This window comes from Hydra vulgaris, chromosome 07, assembly GCF_038396675.1.
Source record: "Hydra vulgaris chromosome 07, alternate assembly HydraT2T_AEP".
Taxonomy (NCBI): Eukaryota; Metazoa; Cnidaria; class Hydrozoa; order Anthoathecata; family Hydridae; genus Hydra; species Hydra vulgaris.
The window spans coordinates 23,333,065-23,348,356 of record NC_088926.1 but is presented as its reverse complement, the minus strand read 5'-3'; the positions used below and the strand labels follow the sequence as shown (position 1 = coordinate 23,348,356).

The 15,292-nt window shown below is 25.3% G+C and overlaps 1 protein-coding gene across 2 annotated transcripts in view; it reads right to left on the bottom strand.

Annotated features, from left to right (window-relative positions):
• Positions 1–1,042: 1,042 nt before the first annotated feature.
• Positions 1,043–15,292, bottom strand: part of LOC101240194 (protein patched homolog 2) — a 30,255-nt gene continuing 16,005 nt past the window's right edge. For both annotated transcript variants that reach the window (XM_065801378.1, XM_065801379.1), the window contains exons 4-23: positions 14,374–14,443; positions 13,710–13,907; positions 13,540–13,617; positions 12,660–12,778; positions 12,240–12,552; positions 12,006–12,164; positions 9,571–9,792; positions 8,604–8,722; positions 7,518–7,815; positions 6,466–6,717; positions 6,297–6,372; positions 4,918–5,063; positions 4,634–4,744; positions 4,422–4,476; positions 4,191–4,279; positions 3,890–4,081; positions 3,522–3,659; positions 2,443–2,585; positions 1,917–2,016; positions 1,043–1,824 (exon numbers count right to left, since the gene is read on the bottom strand). In XM_065801378.1, coding sequence (XP_065657450.1) covers positions 1,135–1,824; positions 1,917–2,016; positions 2,443–2,585; positions 3,522–3,659; positions 3,890–4,081; positions 4,191–4,279; positions 4,422–4,476; positions 4,634–4,744; positions 4,918–5,063; positions 6,297–6,372; positions 6,466–6,717; positions 7,518–7,815; positions 8,604–8,722; positions 9,571–9,792; positions 12,006–12,164; positions 12,240–12,552; positions 12,660–12,778; positions 13,540–13,617; positions 13,710–13,907; positions 14,374–14,443 — 3,568 coding nt within the window. In that variant the 3' untranslated portion in view covers positions 1,043–1,134. The remainder of the gene's footprint in view (positions 1,825–1,916; positions 2,017–2,442; positions 2,586–3,521; positions 3,660–3,889; positions 4,082–4,190; positions 4,280–4,421; positions 4,477–4,633; positions 4,745–4,917; positions 5,064–6,296; positions 6,373–6,465; positions 6,718–7,517; positions 7,816–8,603; positions 8,723–9,570; positions 9,793–12,005; positions 12,165–12,239; positions 12,553–12,659; positions 12,779–13,539; positions 13,618–13,709; positions 13,908–14,373; positions 14,444–15,292) is intronic.

Here is a 15,292-nt window from a genome sequence, read left to right as displayed (position 1 = left end):
ATATATATATATATATATATATATATATATATATATTTATCTTGGATTTCACCAAAAAGTCAAACATAGGTTTCCAATTTTATCAAAATGTATTTTGACACTCAAAAGATACGGCCACATAGAGATTAGGATCCCCTCATTTTTTGAAAGGTTTTAAATATTTAGAAAAATGGTCAAAAAAAGATGCGGTTTTAAATCGTTTTCAACATTTTCTACTTCATTTCAACCTGCTGGAAAGAGTAGTAAAAAAAATCGGAAGTAAAAATAACTTCAATTTAAAACCTCTAAAAAAAAGTGATGCTTGTTACCTTTTATGCTTCAATTTATTTTTTCAAAAAATTTCAAGTCAATCCGACAAATATTCCACAAATGCCAGCATTTTAAAGACATTATTTGACACGGGGTGAATAGGGTCAACAAGCAAATGTTTATACAATGAAAGATTAACAAGCAAATCTTTGTATCGTTGTTTGATCTATAGATCAAAAAGCAATTGTTTTTACAACGGAAAATTAACACGCCATGTTTTTACAATGAAAGATTAACAAGCAAATGTTTGTATAAGGGCTCGTCCATAAAGTACGTACTCTGTTTTTTTGTCTACCCCTTCCCCTCCCCCTCCCCCCCTCGCATTTTGCAATACGCTTTTTTGAGTACCCTCCACCTCCCTAAAAGTACCTACGCTTTTAACCTATTTATCTAATATTTTATAATTTTTTTTTTAACTCAGGGTCTCCTTTCTTTTATAATTGACCCACTGCCCTCCCATCTCATATACGCCATTTGCAAACCCCCTCTTCCCTTCCGAGCTTACGTACTTTGGATGATCCCTAATGAAAGATTAAAAGCAAATGTTTTTACAATGAAAGATTAACAAGTAAATGTTTGTATAATGAAAGATTTAAAAGCAAATATTTTTGCAATAAAAGATTAAAAAGCAAATGATTGTATGATGAAAGATTAAGAAACATTTATGCGATGGTAGATTAATTAGCAAATGGGTGTAAGTTAATAAAAAAATTGAAAATATAAAATGATAGCATTTTAACAATTTTGACCAAACTTTTTATTAAGTACTTAAAATAACAATAAATATTAAATTAAATTCATATTTACAAGAGTTTTTAAATATTTTCATTCAATACGAGCCATACCATCATCGATACATCTAGTATGAATATCAAAGGAAAAAGTTGCTTTTATACTCGTTGAAAATGTGTTCGACGACTGTACATTAATTACACGATAACTATTTTCGTCATCATATGATGGAATCTTAACATTTTTTTTGTTATACGTTTTTTGAATATCATTTAAATCTTTTTCTTTTTTTTTCGAAAAAGAAAAACGTCTATTTGAGTTGTGTACTTTAGATTCTCGACTTTCTTCGTTGCTTCTCTGAGAGAACTGATTAGATTTAGTCGGAATGTTTATACCTATAACATTAAAAGCTTCGCTGTTCTCATTATTATTAAGCTCGGGTAAATGATGCCATGCCTTAGTATGATTGCTGCCGAAACTCGATAATGTGGTTTCAACGGGGTTGTTAATGTGCTCGTCACAGGATTCTTCAATACTACTACAAGGTCTTGACGGACTGAACGGTGTAGGAGTTCTGGTAATTCCATCTAAAGAGATTTCAGTTGTTCCAGCCGACGAAGATCTTTCTGAAACTTCTGGAATAGGAGTCAATGTTTTTCGACGATAAAACTGGCGAATTGATTTCCAAGACGGTGTTGACGAAGAATAATGAGTATTAATTTCAACTGATATAGGGATATGATATGCTGGATTAAGTGTAGGGCGTATCGATCGATTTTGTACCTAAAATAAATTTGAAAACGCCTTACAGAAATAGAAACAAATATTATACAGATTTTGAACCAAATATATATATAAAAAAAAAGCAAACATACTTCTGGACAAGGACCAAAAAATGACAGAACTGTTGGTAAAACAAAAAGCGAGTTGAACATGACAGTACATTGTAAGCATAGAAGTAGACGGAAAAAATACCTGTAAATAAAATTAACCCGAAAAAAGATTATATGCGTATAAATTTGTAATAAATTTGACAATCGTCTAAAATACTTTTCAACGTAAATAAAGTTTATTGAAATAATTAATTGCATAAATACATGGCTTGACTGACATGGCTTAAATGAGCTTAAAATAACTTAAATAAATTATAAATAAGTATAGCCACTTTCAAAAATGACTATTATTTCTAAATTTAAATGAAAATGTAATACCATATAAAAGTAAAAATAATATTTTATTTTGTATTTTTAATTATGAGAACGTTGAGTTGCGAAAAAATAAAAAATAAATTTAAGAAATAATTACATAAAAGCACATAAAAGGAGCAAATTAAATGGATGACCCAGTTTTAGTTAGGTGAAAGTGACCGATGTTCAATAAAAATTAAAATTTTATATCTACCTTATAACAAAATCAAATGGTGATGTAGATAATAAAACCAACATTAGTAATAGTGATACATAATTGTCACAAATTGATGACATAGTTATTTCAAGGGCACCTCGCACACGTTCATGCCGATCTCCAGGAGTATTTAAGAATGCCTATTTATAAAAAAAATTTATAAAAAAATTATGAAAAAAAAATTTATGAAAAAATAAAAACATTTTGACGCAAACAATAACAACAACAGCAACAAAAATCAAAAACAAAATGAAAAACCTTCTGATAAATAAAAAGCATGAGTTTTTTTTTTGAAAAGATTGTACCGGCATTACTGGTTACAATAATTAAATACTGTTAGTATTTAATTATTGTTCAAAATTTTAGGCGGTAAAATTATATAAATTTAGGAATAGTTAACCCGTTTTTATTCTGCACAGACTGACTTAGATTTTCATTTGCAAAATTACCGGTTAAATACAAAGGATAAAAGTTTATACTATATTTGCCTCTGAATAGTCTAAAGAAAACTAACTAATAATTTCATAAAAAGCAACTATTTGGCATCTCTTTACAAATTTATTATGCGGTAGTGGTGTAATGGTAGAGTGCTCGCTTTATAAACAAGAAATTCTGAGTTCAATCCCCATCACATCCCTGTTAGTACCGCGCTAAAATTGTTTCTCCGCGTAGTGACCTTGTTTATCAAGGTTCGTGTTTCGGAGTTATAAAATTGAGAGGGTTGTAACCATAATTAAAGTAGCCTCCTCGACTGTAGTGGCCTTCTATGTCTTGGGAGGTGGTGGGGGTGAATTAACTTTAAAAAAAATACAAAGTACTAATAAAAAAATCTTATATACAACTATTTGAATTTATCCATAAATTGAATTTAGACATCTAACTAAATTTGATGCCAAAATTTATTGACAGCTCGCTAAATGAGCATAATAAAAACTTAAAAGTATTTTAACTTTTTATTTGCTCATTTAATCTAATAATAAATAAAAAAGATAATTAATAAATACAATTTATAAATTGTACGTTTTTTCTTCTTATAATTATTATCTTAAATATAATACAGAGTTAAAAATACTAACCGTTAGCGTATGAACAGAATTTGAAACTCCAACTCCAATTGACATTATAAGAATTACGGTTGTCATTGCGTTTAACTGCAATCCCAGCAAACCAATAAAACCATAAAGTTCAAAAAACATCAAACCAACAACAAAAATCTATTATTTAATAGAAATCTAAAATTAATCTATATAGTAGTTAATTACATAACAAGAAAAATGTACAAGTTTGAAAGCCTATAAAACAATGAAATGTCAAGAAAACAATATAAAAAGCTAGTTTTATAAAGTAACAACAGAAATAAAACAAAAATTACCAAAACATTTGCTAAAAATCTACTTTAAAAGTTTACAAAATAATTTATATGATCAAATTTGTATAATTATACCACAATAAAAGTTGCTCTGATATTCATAAATGTAAGAACAAGAACAATCCACAATGAAGAGAGTGTAATCATTAAAGCGATGCAAAGATACTTCTTAAGGTAAATAAATTGCTCCCAGTATGTAAATGGATCACCCATTGGATAACTAGGTAATCCAAGTACCCTAAATTCATCACATAGGTCACGAAACTCCTATTGAATAATACAAAACAATGAATTATACATGTTTTACTATGCATACAGAATATAAGTCATCATCATCAAAATAATTAACTAGCTAACTGATATTTAGGTTGTGTACTTTTATTAACGTTACATAATCTTCTGTCTTCACAAGATTTCCAACTTGAACAGGTATAGCCATAAACTCTGGATTAAACTTGCAACCACCTATGTAAAATTTTAATTATTTACAACTTTTTAATGTTTTTAAAATCAATAATTATCAAATAAAATAAGTAACAAAATAAATTAAAGTTCAAAGATGTGTAAAATAATTTAATATGTAAAATAGACAAAACATTACTTTTACCTGAAGTCATTGAATCTGTAAAAGATGGCTTCAATGGCTCTGGTTTTAATCCAATCTGTTAATGTTATATGATTTTTATTATTTAGAAAACAAATAAACGAAATTTATTTTACATATATATAAATACACACAATTTTGTAATTTGTGCCTTCAAAAAATGTTTAGATACATTAATGAAAATATCAAAGCGTACAAAAAAAAAATTTGACCACCTGAGATTTATGAACACCAAGCATATCATTCCAATACCAGAAAGACAAACCACAATAAAAATATGAAACATCAATGACACCATCTTTTACCAATATACCAGGAGTGAAATTCTATAAATAAGTATTTAATATTAATTACTTACCAACGCTATTCTACCAATCAGTACTAATTCAACAATAAATAAAATAAGTTAAAGTAATAATTCAAGAAAATATAAAAAAATTGGTTGCCTTAAAAATTTCCCTCTTGAAAAGATTAACAAAAACTAAAACTAAATTAAAACCTGAACGAATGGAAAGTTATCTTTTAATGATGTTGAAAGTAGTGTATAAACAATCTTTGCTTCTTCTGAAGCCTTTTCACATTGTGGCATGCAGCTATGATTAATCCACCCTAAACCCCATTCATCCAAAAACATATTTTCCAAATCTAAAAATATAGTCATTTTATATTTCTATTAGTTGTTGAAATTTATACTCGAAATAAAATAAAAATTTGAAAAAAAAAAACATACATACTTTGTAAAAATGTTCAAGTCATGTTTTAAAATAAAAAAAAATATATATTAAATGACTGCAAAAGTCTTTGCACATAGATACAAAAAGGTTTCCTATATAGTGCACCAAGAGATAGCAAAATCACAGACAATAATTGTAATTATAAAGCAAGTGCAATTTTTTACATTCTACTATTTCAGAATCAAAAAATGTTTGGTTCTGATGTTTGATAATAAAATTTGCAATACCCCAGAAGTTGCTGGAAATGAAGAAGAGTGTTTGAGGATGACTTTAATCTCAAAAACTTTTCCAGATATACCATATTATGTAGGCTTATGGAAAAGACCAGCTAGCCAAACATTATCAAAAGCTTTTGATGAGTCAAAAGCAACAGCCCTTAACCTAACCATCTCTATATAATACATGATAGAATAATCTTTCAGTTACAGCAGTTAGCAAGTCAGCCATAGAAAAAAAAATCTAATTCCGTATTGATTTTCAGATTGTCAGATAGTAAGTTATTAAACTCAAGATAAGATGTTAGAAATCTGTTAAGAAAATTTGTTAATTAATTGGTGAGAAAGACAGTTGTTAGTAAAAACTTATTAAACAAACTTTAAAAATATCATTGAAATCTGTGGTAAAATAAAGAATTTCTATGAAGACAGCTAGGTTTTAAATTAGGTTAAAAAACCACGAGTAAATACAAATAAAAATAATAATTCCTTAAATCTAATGATAATTTATTATATTCAACATACTTGGGGGAGAAGGTTTAATAGCTGATATTTTAAAAATGTTGTTTTAAATAATAAATCATCATGCCAAATCAAAACAAGATAATCAAGGGTAAAAAATAAGACCATAAATGAAAGTATTATTTATATATAACATTTAATATAGTTAGTTAGAACTATTAGTTAATAACTGATTCTATAACCTTATAGGATCTGCCAGTTAGCTAATAGTTAACTAGCAGATTCTAAATTTTGTTAGTAAGAAATTAAAAACTAATAACTAACAGATCCAACACATGTTGTCTAGATTGTATCTGTCTTCTTTTTTAAATACAAAAAAAAATTATTTGGACTGGCTTTATTGCATCATTAATTTTATTGTATTTTTATAAAAATAACTTTTCTTATAAACTAAGTAAAGAGCACACCTTGCAACCAGTTTCTGTATATTGGCAACCAAAATGTTGGTTCTTCATCATTATTATTACCCATTACAAAGGACAGCTAGATATAATATGAATATCATAGTCTAACTAAATATATCAATTATTGTTTTATAAATGAAATAGGAATGAATTAATTTATTAAAACCTATACCTTATTAATCCTTGCATAAAATTCTGTCAACAGCCCTTGATTATTGGAGTAGTCGAATATTTTTCCATTTAATTTTCCTTTAGTGACAACATGAACTTGGTAAAAAGAAAAATACTTCTGCCTTGCAGAAAGAAAGCGATGTTGTGGAGACTCTCTTGGAACCATTTCACCTAAATCAAGTCCTTGTTGAACTTTAGCTGTACCATACCCAGCAATAAATAATTGGAAACAACAAACAAACATAACAACAATCTAAACAAAATTATGTATGCATATATATATATATATTTATATATATATATATATATATATATATATATATATATATATATATATATATATATATATATATATATATATATATATATATATATATAATAATAATATAAATAAGCTTTGAACTTAAAAGAAGATAGAGAGGTATAGAGACGATAGAGATAGCTGGATTAATTTGTAATTGTTAATTAACTAATTAGTTTTTAGCAAATAATTTATTGGTTATAAAAAATAATTACTTGCTCAACTTGTTTTATTTAAACATTAACTTAAATACAAAAACATATTGTTTAGTTAAAATATTGTCAAAGTGATTTTTTTTATTTTATTATTTATTTATAATATTCTTTATATATACTATTACAAAATTCTTGTGGTTTACATAAAATGTTTCTCATAAAAATCTTGTGAATACAAATGTTTAAAATATAACAATAAGGTTTACCACCAAGCTGCTATTTGAGTTTAGTGTAATATCAAACTAAGATTTGCCACCTAGCCGCTATTTGAGTTTAGTGTAAAATTTACAAACAAAATTAAAATGCTTATATAATAATTTAAATGTTTTTTAAATTTCTTTTTACCTAAAAAAAAATGTTTTTTCAGCCTAAAAAAAACCTAAATTATTAAACATCATTATCTGTCTACTAAAATAGACAAGTTAGGATGTAGTAAACAAACTTTGTTAAAGTACAGCAAAAAACAATTTGCACCAATCAAAAAACAACCAACAGTTGCACTAATCAAAAACATTTAAAAAAACATATAAACTTTACCTTTACTTGGATTTCTGTAACCCATTCACCAAAATAATTTTGCGCAAAGTATGTTATTGAAAATTTTTTTAACAAAACTTCAATACTTGAAGGTTCTAATTTTTGGAGTTTTTTACCACTCTGAAACATTTTTTGGCTGACATTAAAGTGCCTATGAGAACGTGTGATATTAGCTTTGTTCAACTTTTCAGACACGAAAGAATTTCCAACAATGAATGGCTGATTTTTAGAGTTTACAACTTTATTTTTATATTGATTTTCCAAATATTTAGGAGGTTCTTCATCACTGTCATCAATTCTAAATTAGATTCAGAAATGTTATCTTAAATTTAATTAAATAAAATCTAATAAAAAAAACTAGATTACTTTAATTTGTAATTACTTCATATAAAATATTTCACTACTTCATAATCAACAAAAGGAAAAAAATTACTGGTCTCACTCTAAATTACTCACTCTAAACAACTGGGCTGGTGATTTATTTATGGTGGTTTGAGCACAGTTTGATGTACAAAAAGAGCAGCTCCTTTGACTTTGGGAATCGCCCCCATAGCCTTCGGGAGATAAATAAAATTAATCATGTATTTATTGCAAATAAGAAAAAAATTAAAAAAAACTCTAGATGATGTTTTAATGTAAATTCTAAAAAATCTCTAATTAAATTGTGAATTTGTTTGCTAAAAGACCTGAAAATCCTTGGAAACAATATTTCTAGACTAATTTTCTAGGATCTATATTTTAAACAAAAAAATCTTTTTTTTTGCCTATTCAGAAAACTTGAACTATAAAAAACTTTATAACTTTTGTGTGAAAAAAATTTAAACAAAATCTGTCTAATTTATGTTTATGTATGCAAATGTCTCTTTTGCGTTCCTACATCTTTAGTAGTATGTACAGAAAAAAGCTTTCCTTTTTTCTGTACATACTACTAAAGATACAGAAGAAAGTTTTCCTTTTAAAAATAATTTAATTTTTTTTTCTCCCTAAATAGCTAGAATAAAAAGTTTATTCTCTCGGAATAAACTTTTAAATAAAGTGAAAATTTTAAATTCTATAAAAAAATTCATAAAAATATATAAAACCTACACTTCTAAGCAACAAAATAAATCATATCTTTTCATTTTAAGACGCTCAACATCAAGAGCCAAAATAGAGGAGAATATCATGATAACAGCAAACCAAAACACAACCATAATAAAGACAGCCTAACAATTTTGAATTAAAATAATGTTTAAACAGATATTTTCAATTAAAAATAACTAAACTAATTTTAAAAATATATACAACTTAAAATGTCATTTGGTATGGTATTTTAAGTATTTGGAATGTTCACTAGAACTTAAGTGGTCTTTACTTTAGTAGAAGTTTGAGCACTAAATGTACTAAAGAAATTAGATAAGTTATCTTTATTGTTTAAAAGTTCTAATGTGATTAAAACTTAAACGAAGCACTTTAAAAATGAGACAAAAAAAATGGTGTGATGATAAAGTGCTTCTTTTGAAAGCAAAAGGTTCATATCCACCATGTTGCTGGAAGCAATGCGCTCAACTTGTTTCACTGCTTTGTTTGTCAAGTGTGTTCTGGACTTACAGAGTTGAGAGAGGCGTATATAATAACAATTGCAAAAAATTGTATAATCTAAAAATGATAAATAAATAATCTTGGTATGTTTCAGGCTTTTTAGTATCCTCAAATCTACAAAGAACTTTGGAAATTAAAAAAAAAAGTTGATTTCATATGCTCAAAAACTTCAAAACATTTTTAATTTAAGTGAAAAAGTGTTAGAGTGTTAAGTACTAAAAAACAAAACTTAAGTGCTCAAACAACTACATTTGATTAAATTGCTAAAATACTAGTTGCTTAGTCATTTTAAGTAAACAATTAGGCTAAAAATACCAAAAATTGAAGTAAACTAGTTTTGTTGTTTTTTGGATTAAAAAATCCTTATTAAACATAAAGGCTTAAAAAAGTTTAAGTTATCTTTATAGCAACTTTACATTATCTGTCAACCTTATATAAAATAAATAAATACATGAATGAACCTATATATCACCTGGTAGACAAAGGTCTGCAGTGTTGTAATTTGAATGACAGATGTGGATAACAACCCACAAATAATTGCAACAGAATTTATAGTAATACTAAGTCCACATTCACCAAGACACATTCCTATGATGCGTTTATCTTCAATTCCAGCATCACAAACAAATATGTAAGTTCTTACTAACAAAAACATATTATCCATTCCAAAACCAATAGTAAGGAAAGGCAATACCTTTAAAAAATGCATAAAATATTTTGTCGTTTTATAAAATAATACAAATTATAAGTTATATATATATATATATATATATATATATATATATATATATATATATATATATATATATATATATGCATATATATGTGTATATGTATGTATGTATATATAAAGATTTAAATAACTTTGTTATATACCTATATATATATATATATATATATATATATGCATATATATGTGTATATGTATGTATGTATATATAAAGATTTAAATAACTTTGTTATATACCTATATATATATATATATATATATATATATATATATATATATATATATATATATATATATATATATATATATATATATATATATATATATATATATATATATATATATATAGCCCCTGGAATTAAGGTCAGCATTCAGCAATGCCAACCTATTTGCCAACTTAAAGTGTTTTAGGTTGGCAAAAAATTGCAGAATTCTAACCATTTAAGGTCGCATTTTATTACTGACTTTATTTTTCCTAATTTTGAGGGCTGTATATATTAGGGTGCATTGAAAAACAACAATTTTTAAAAATTGCCTTTTCTAAGTTCTAAATGTGCTCTTTATAGTAAAATAACAATAGATTTAAAAATTTTTTGAACAAAAAATATTTTTAGAGGTGCCCCTAGACCATTGAACATTTGAAGGGTCATTTGTATATGTATATGTATGTATATGTGTATATGTGTAAATATATATATATATATATATATATATATATATATATATATATATATATATATATATATATATATATATATATATATATATATATATAGATATAGATATATATAATATATATATATATATATATATATATATATATATATATATATATATATATATATATATATATATATATATATAGATATATATATATAGATATATATATATATATATATATATATATATATAGATATATATATATATAGATATATATATATATATATATATATATATAGATATATATATATATATATATATATATATATATATCTATAGATATATATATATATATAGATATATATATATATATATATATAGATATATATATATATATATATATAGATATATATATATATAGATATATATATATAGATATATATATATATATATATATATATATAGATATATATATATATATATATATAGATATATATATATATAGATATAAATAGCAAGCAATATTAACATCAAGAAACAAATCTAAACTACAAATGAACAGCCACCCAGGAGTCTACCTTTTTAAATGTCATTGTAACAAAAAGTATATAGGTGAAACAAAAATGCAAATAAAAACATGCATGCAGCAACACAAAAACAGTACAATAGGAAATAAAACAGAACGATCTGCATTAGCTACACACATGAGACATTGTTCACAACAAATTAACTGGGACAGTTGCAGAACTTTAAAAGTTGATGCTAAAAAGTTTGATAGGAAAGTTTGTGAGGCACTCAAAATACAGTACCACCAATGTGCCCCTCAACAAAACGGTATCAATTTAGACGAGGGTCAATATGTGTCAACAAAATTTTGGACACCATTTATGGCGCACTTACAAGTCCCAAACAAGAGAGCAAAAAGTTGATAAAATATTTTTTGTACTATTTTTAATGAAATTTATATTCATTGATAAATTATAAATTTCATACAATAATCTCTAATTGTTCTAAAACTATGGCTATTTAAAGTTTGAACCCCCTCAATTTGAGAGGGTTACACATTTTATAAGGTCATAATTTTTGAACGCTAAGATATTATTGTATGAAATTTAGAATTTATCGATGAATATAAATTTATTTAAGAAAAGTACAAAAAATATTTTACAAACTTATTGCTCTCTTATTTGGGCAGTTGTGGCCAAAATTTTAGGGCTTTTTTGTTCCCAGACTCTAATCATCGCAATTTTTTGCAAACCATTTTTATTTGACAAAAGTATAACCATACAAATTTTTGGAGTTTGTTCCATGCCAGAAAGTTAGCTATCTTAAATATCAAAAAATGCTGGATCCGTGCCTGATATATATATATATATATATATATATATATATATATATATATATATATATATATATATATATATATATATATATATATAATATATATATATATATAATATATATATATATTTATTTTTTTTAAAACATGTTTATCAACTATTTAAATCTTAAGATACCTGTGCTGATACAGCTGTCAATTTCATTTTTGCAATAGAAGACAAACCTAGACCTGATGCAACTGATAAGCAACCCAAAATGACTCCAACCAAGCCCACTGATCCATATGAGTAAACTCCTTTGGTCCATCTTTTAAGACTCACAAATGCATAAGCTGCCTAAAAAAAAAATAAAACTTAAAAAACTTTATATAAAATTTGTTCAAATTTTTTAAATAGCAAATTTGCACTAACCACAATGGAACCAGCTATAATCAAGTTTTTTTTATTCAATGAAGTCATTTCGTCAACAAGTTCTGTAAAAGATGATGTTGAAAAAGCTAGAAAGGAATACTTCATAGAGCTTTTTACAAGCTCTGAGTTTATAAGTTTAGTGTACTCAATTTTCCAGTCTCTTAAAATATGCTCAGCAGCTTCCAATGTAAAACCCCCTTCAATTGATCTCAATTTCATCTTCAACTCATCATTATAATGCTGATTGTCCAAAGCAGACTTGTAAAATGTTGGTGCATCAAATATTTGAATAACACTTTGTAATGCATCTGCTCTATGTAAAATAGCATCATAATGTATGTATGTACACACATCTAGTTTAAGTACACTTTTGTTATACAATACAAATATCAATATATAACCTAACTACATAAATCGTACCTATGCCCAACTGAATCGGTTGTTAGACCACTGACAATCATTTCCTTAGGCCAGTGCATATAATTTTCTGCAATTCCATAACAACCTTTAGATAGATGCAAGCCAAGATTCTCTTCTTTCTGAAAACAAACTAAAATAGTAGATAAAACAGTTCTTTTGCTGTTTGAAGAAAAATACTTTATCTTAAGTAGTTTTAAATAATGTTAATTTACTATTTTTATATTTTACAAGGTGGCCACACAATTTTTCACAAAATTATTAATTTTTTCGTAACTTTGCTTATAATATTTTTTCTTTTACAAGTTAAAAATCTACAATAATTAATTTAATTGTTAAGGAGTTTGAGCGACTCGAATCAATATTAATGTCTAGAATCTAAAAAAATAACAATTTCATTTAGAACAATGTTAATTGCAAATTAACATTTAGTCAGTGAATGACTCACTTAAATTGTGTACATACACAAATTTAAGTTTGAAATTTCCATCCATATTTTGTTTTGTTAATAATACTGTGGAAGATTTCTTTTCATATTAAAGTCTACTATTCGTTAAATAATAGAAACCTGATCATTTTATTTTAACCACTTTTGAAATTAATTTTTAAAGTTTTTACTTTAAAAAAGAAAAAAAAGATTTTATATACATTTAAGAATAAAAAAAATTGTTTAAGATATTGTTCAAGTTATGGTTTTCAATCTTGTAGATTCAATTTATTAGCTTTTTACTACTTTACTGTTTTAAAAAGAAGCAAAAAAATTTATTTTTAACATTTGAAAAAAGCAAGTCAGATTTGCTGTTAGCACAGTGATGAGGTCTGCAGCATATGTTGCTGTAAGTAGATTATAACATTACAAATCAATTGTATATAATCAACATACTCTTTTTTGGTGTTTAAGACATTTTTGGTTGTTTTGATTTAAACATGGTTTTCCTAAATAACCATTGTGAATGCCAGCCTTGAAAATAAAATAATAAAAAAATACTATAAGAACATGAATATTAACCAATAATTATGTTTATATATTTGTGTGTCAAATAAATTTTTTACCTTTTTCATAAACTTTACAGATTGATTAAAATCATCTTGCAGAAATGTGAGATCCTTAATATAATTTAAATATTCAATTGGAGAATCCTTGGTCCAACTAAATTCATCATATTTTGTGTCAGTAGAAGCAATTAACGAACCTTCCCAAAAACAATCTAATGGAGTCATTATGACGCATGGAATCAACTTTTTTATTTGCTAAAAAAGAAAAAAAAAAAATTTTTGTTATGTATTTTATTTAGATTATTTGTTTCACGTTAAATGTAAACTTTAATGTCACCTGAAACTTATTAAGTTTTTATTTTTTAAAGCTATTTAGTTATTATTTTTCAATTTTCATTTGCTTATTTTTTTTGCATATATATGTGTGTATATGTACATCTACTATAGTGTTTAGTGTTTAGATAATAAATTGTTACTAGTGTATGTGTGTGTGTATATAAATATATATATATATATATATATATATATATATATATATATATATATATATATATATATATATATATATATATATATATATATATATATATATATATATATATATATATACATATATATATATATATTAAGAGAGAGAAAGAAAGAGAGAATGCTTTAATCTAGTATAATCAGTTGTGTTCTAAATAAATATTAAGAACAACAATAAATACATAAATCATACCATATAAATGTCTCTTGATACTATAAAAGGAACATCATATTTAAAACAAAAGTCTTCCAATGACCAATCACTATAAAAATAATGAAAAATTAATTGATATTTAATCAGTGGTGTAACTATGGGAAAGCAGGGAAAGACACTACGTTGGGGCCACAATGTCCAAGGGGCTTTGGTCTTGACCCACTTTAAGAGTTTTCAAATCCCTCTTTTTAGGCGAGAAATAATTTTATGACAGTTTGTGTATTCTGACATGAGTAATAAGATTTGCGCCATCATAGTTTTACTTCAGGGTATTCAGTGCTGTAACTATACAAATATAAGCGTCTCTGAACTAATTAAAAAATTTAAGGTTAGATGCTTTTCTTATGCTCTTCTAGTAGAAAGGTACCTATTAAATTTAATATTTGATAAAATATTTACAGTATTTACCAATTATTTACCTCACAAACACAAATCAAATTTCTTTTTCTTATTAAACACAGTGTTTGTTGCACTAAAACACTGAGAACAAGTCAAAACACTCTAATATTTAAATTGCATATATTGTAAGTAAAATTGCAAAAACAAAGAGAAAATTTGAAAGCTTTAAAAAGAAAAAGAGCCAAATAAAAGCCAAATAAAAAACATGCAAAAAATTGATGCATTTTTTTCAAACAGTAAATAAATCTTCAATTAATAATGGTGAAGTAACTACTGATAACAAACCATCTACATCTTCATTAAATAAAGAAATAAATATAATTTATAATGATGATAATTGTGCCATAGGCATAGAGACAAGCTTTAAAAATAGTGAATCCATAGTGCATATTTGTGCATTAAATATTGTAAAATATTTTAAATAATAAAAACGAATTAGTACAATCACCAAATTATACTTAAGAACAGGTTGGTCATCTTGGCACAAGCTTAAAAATAA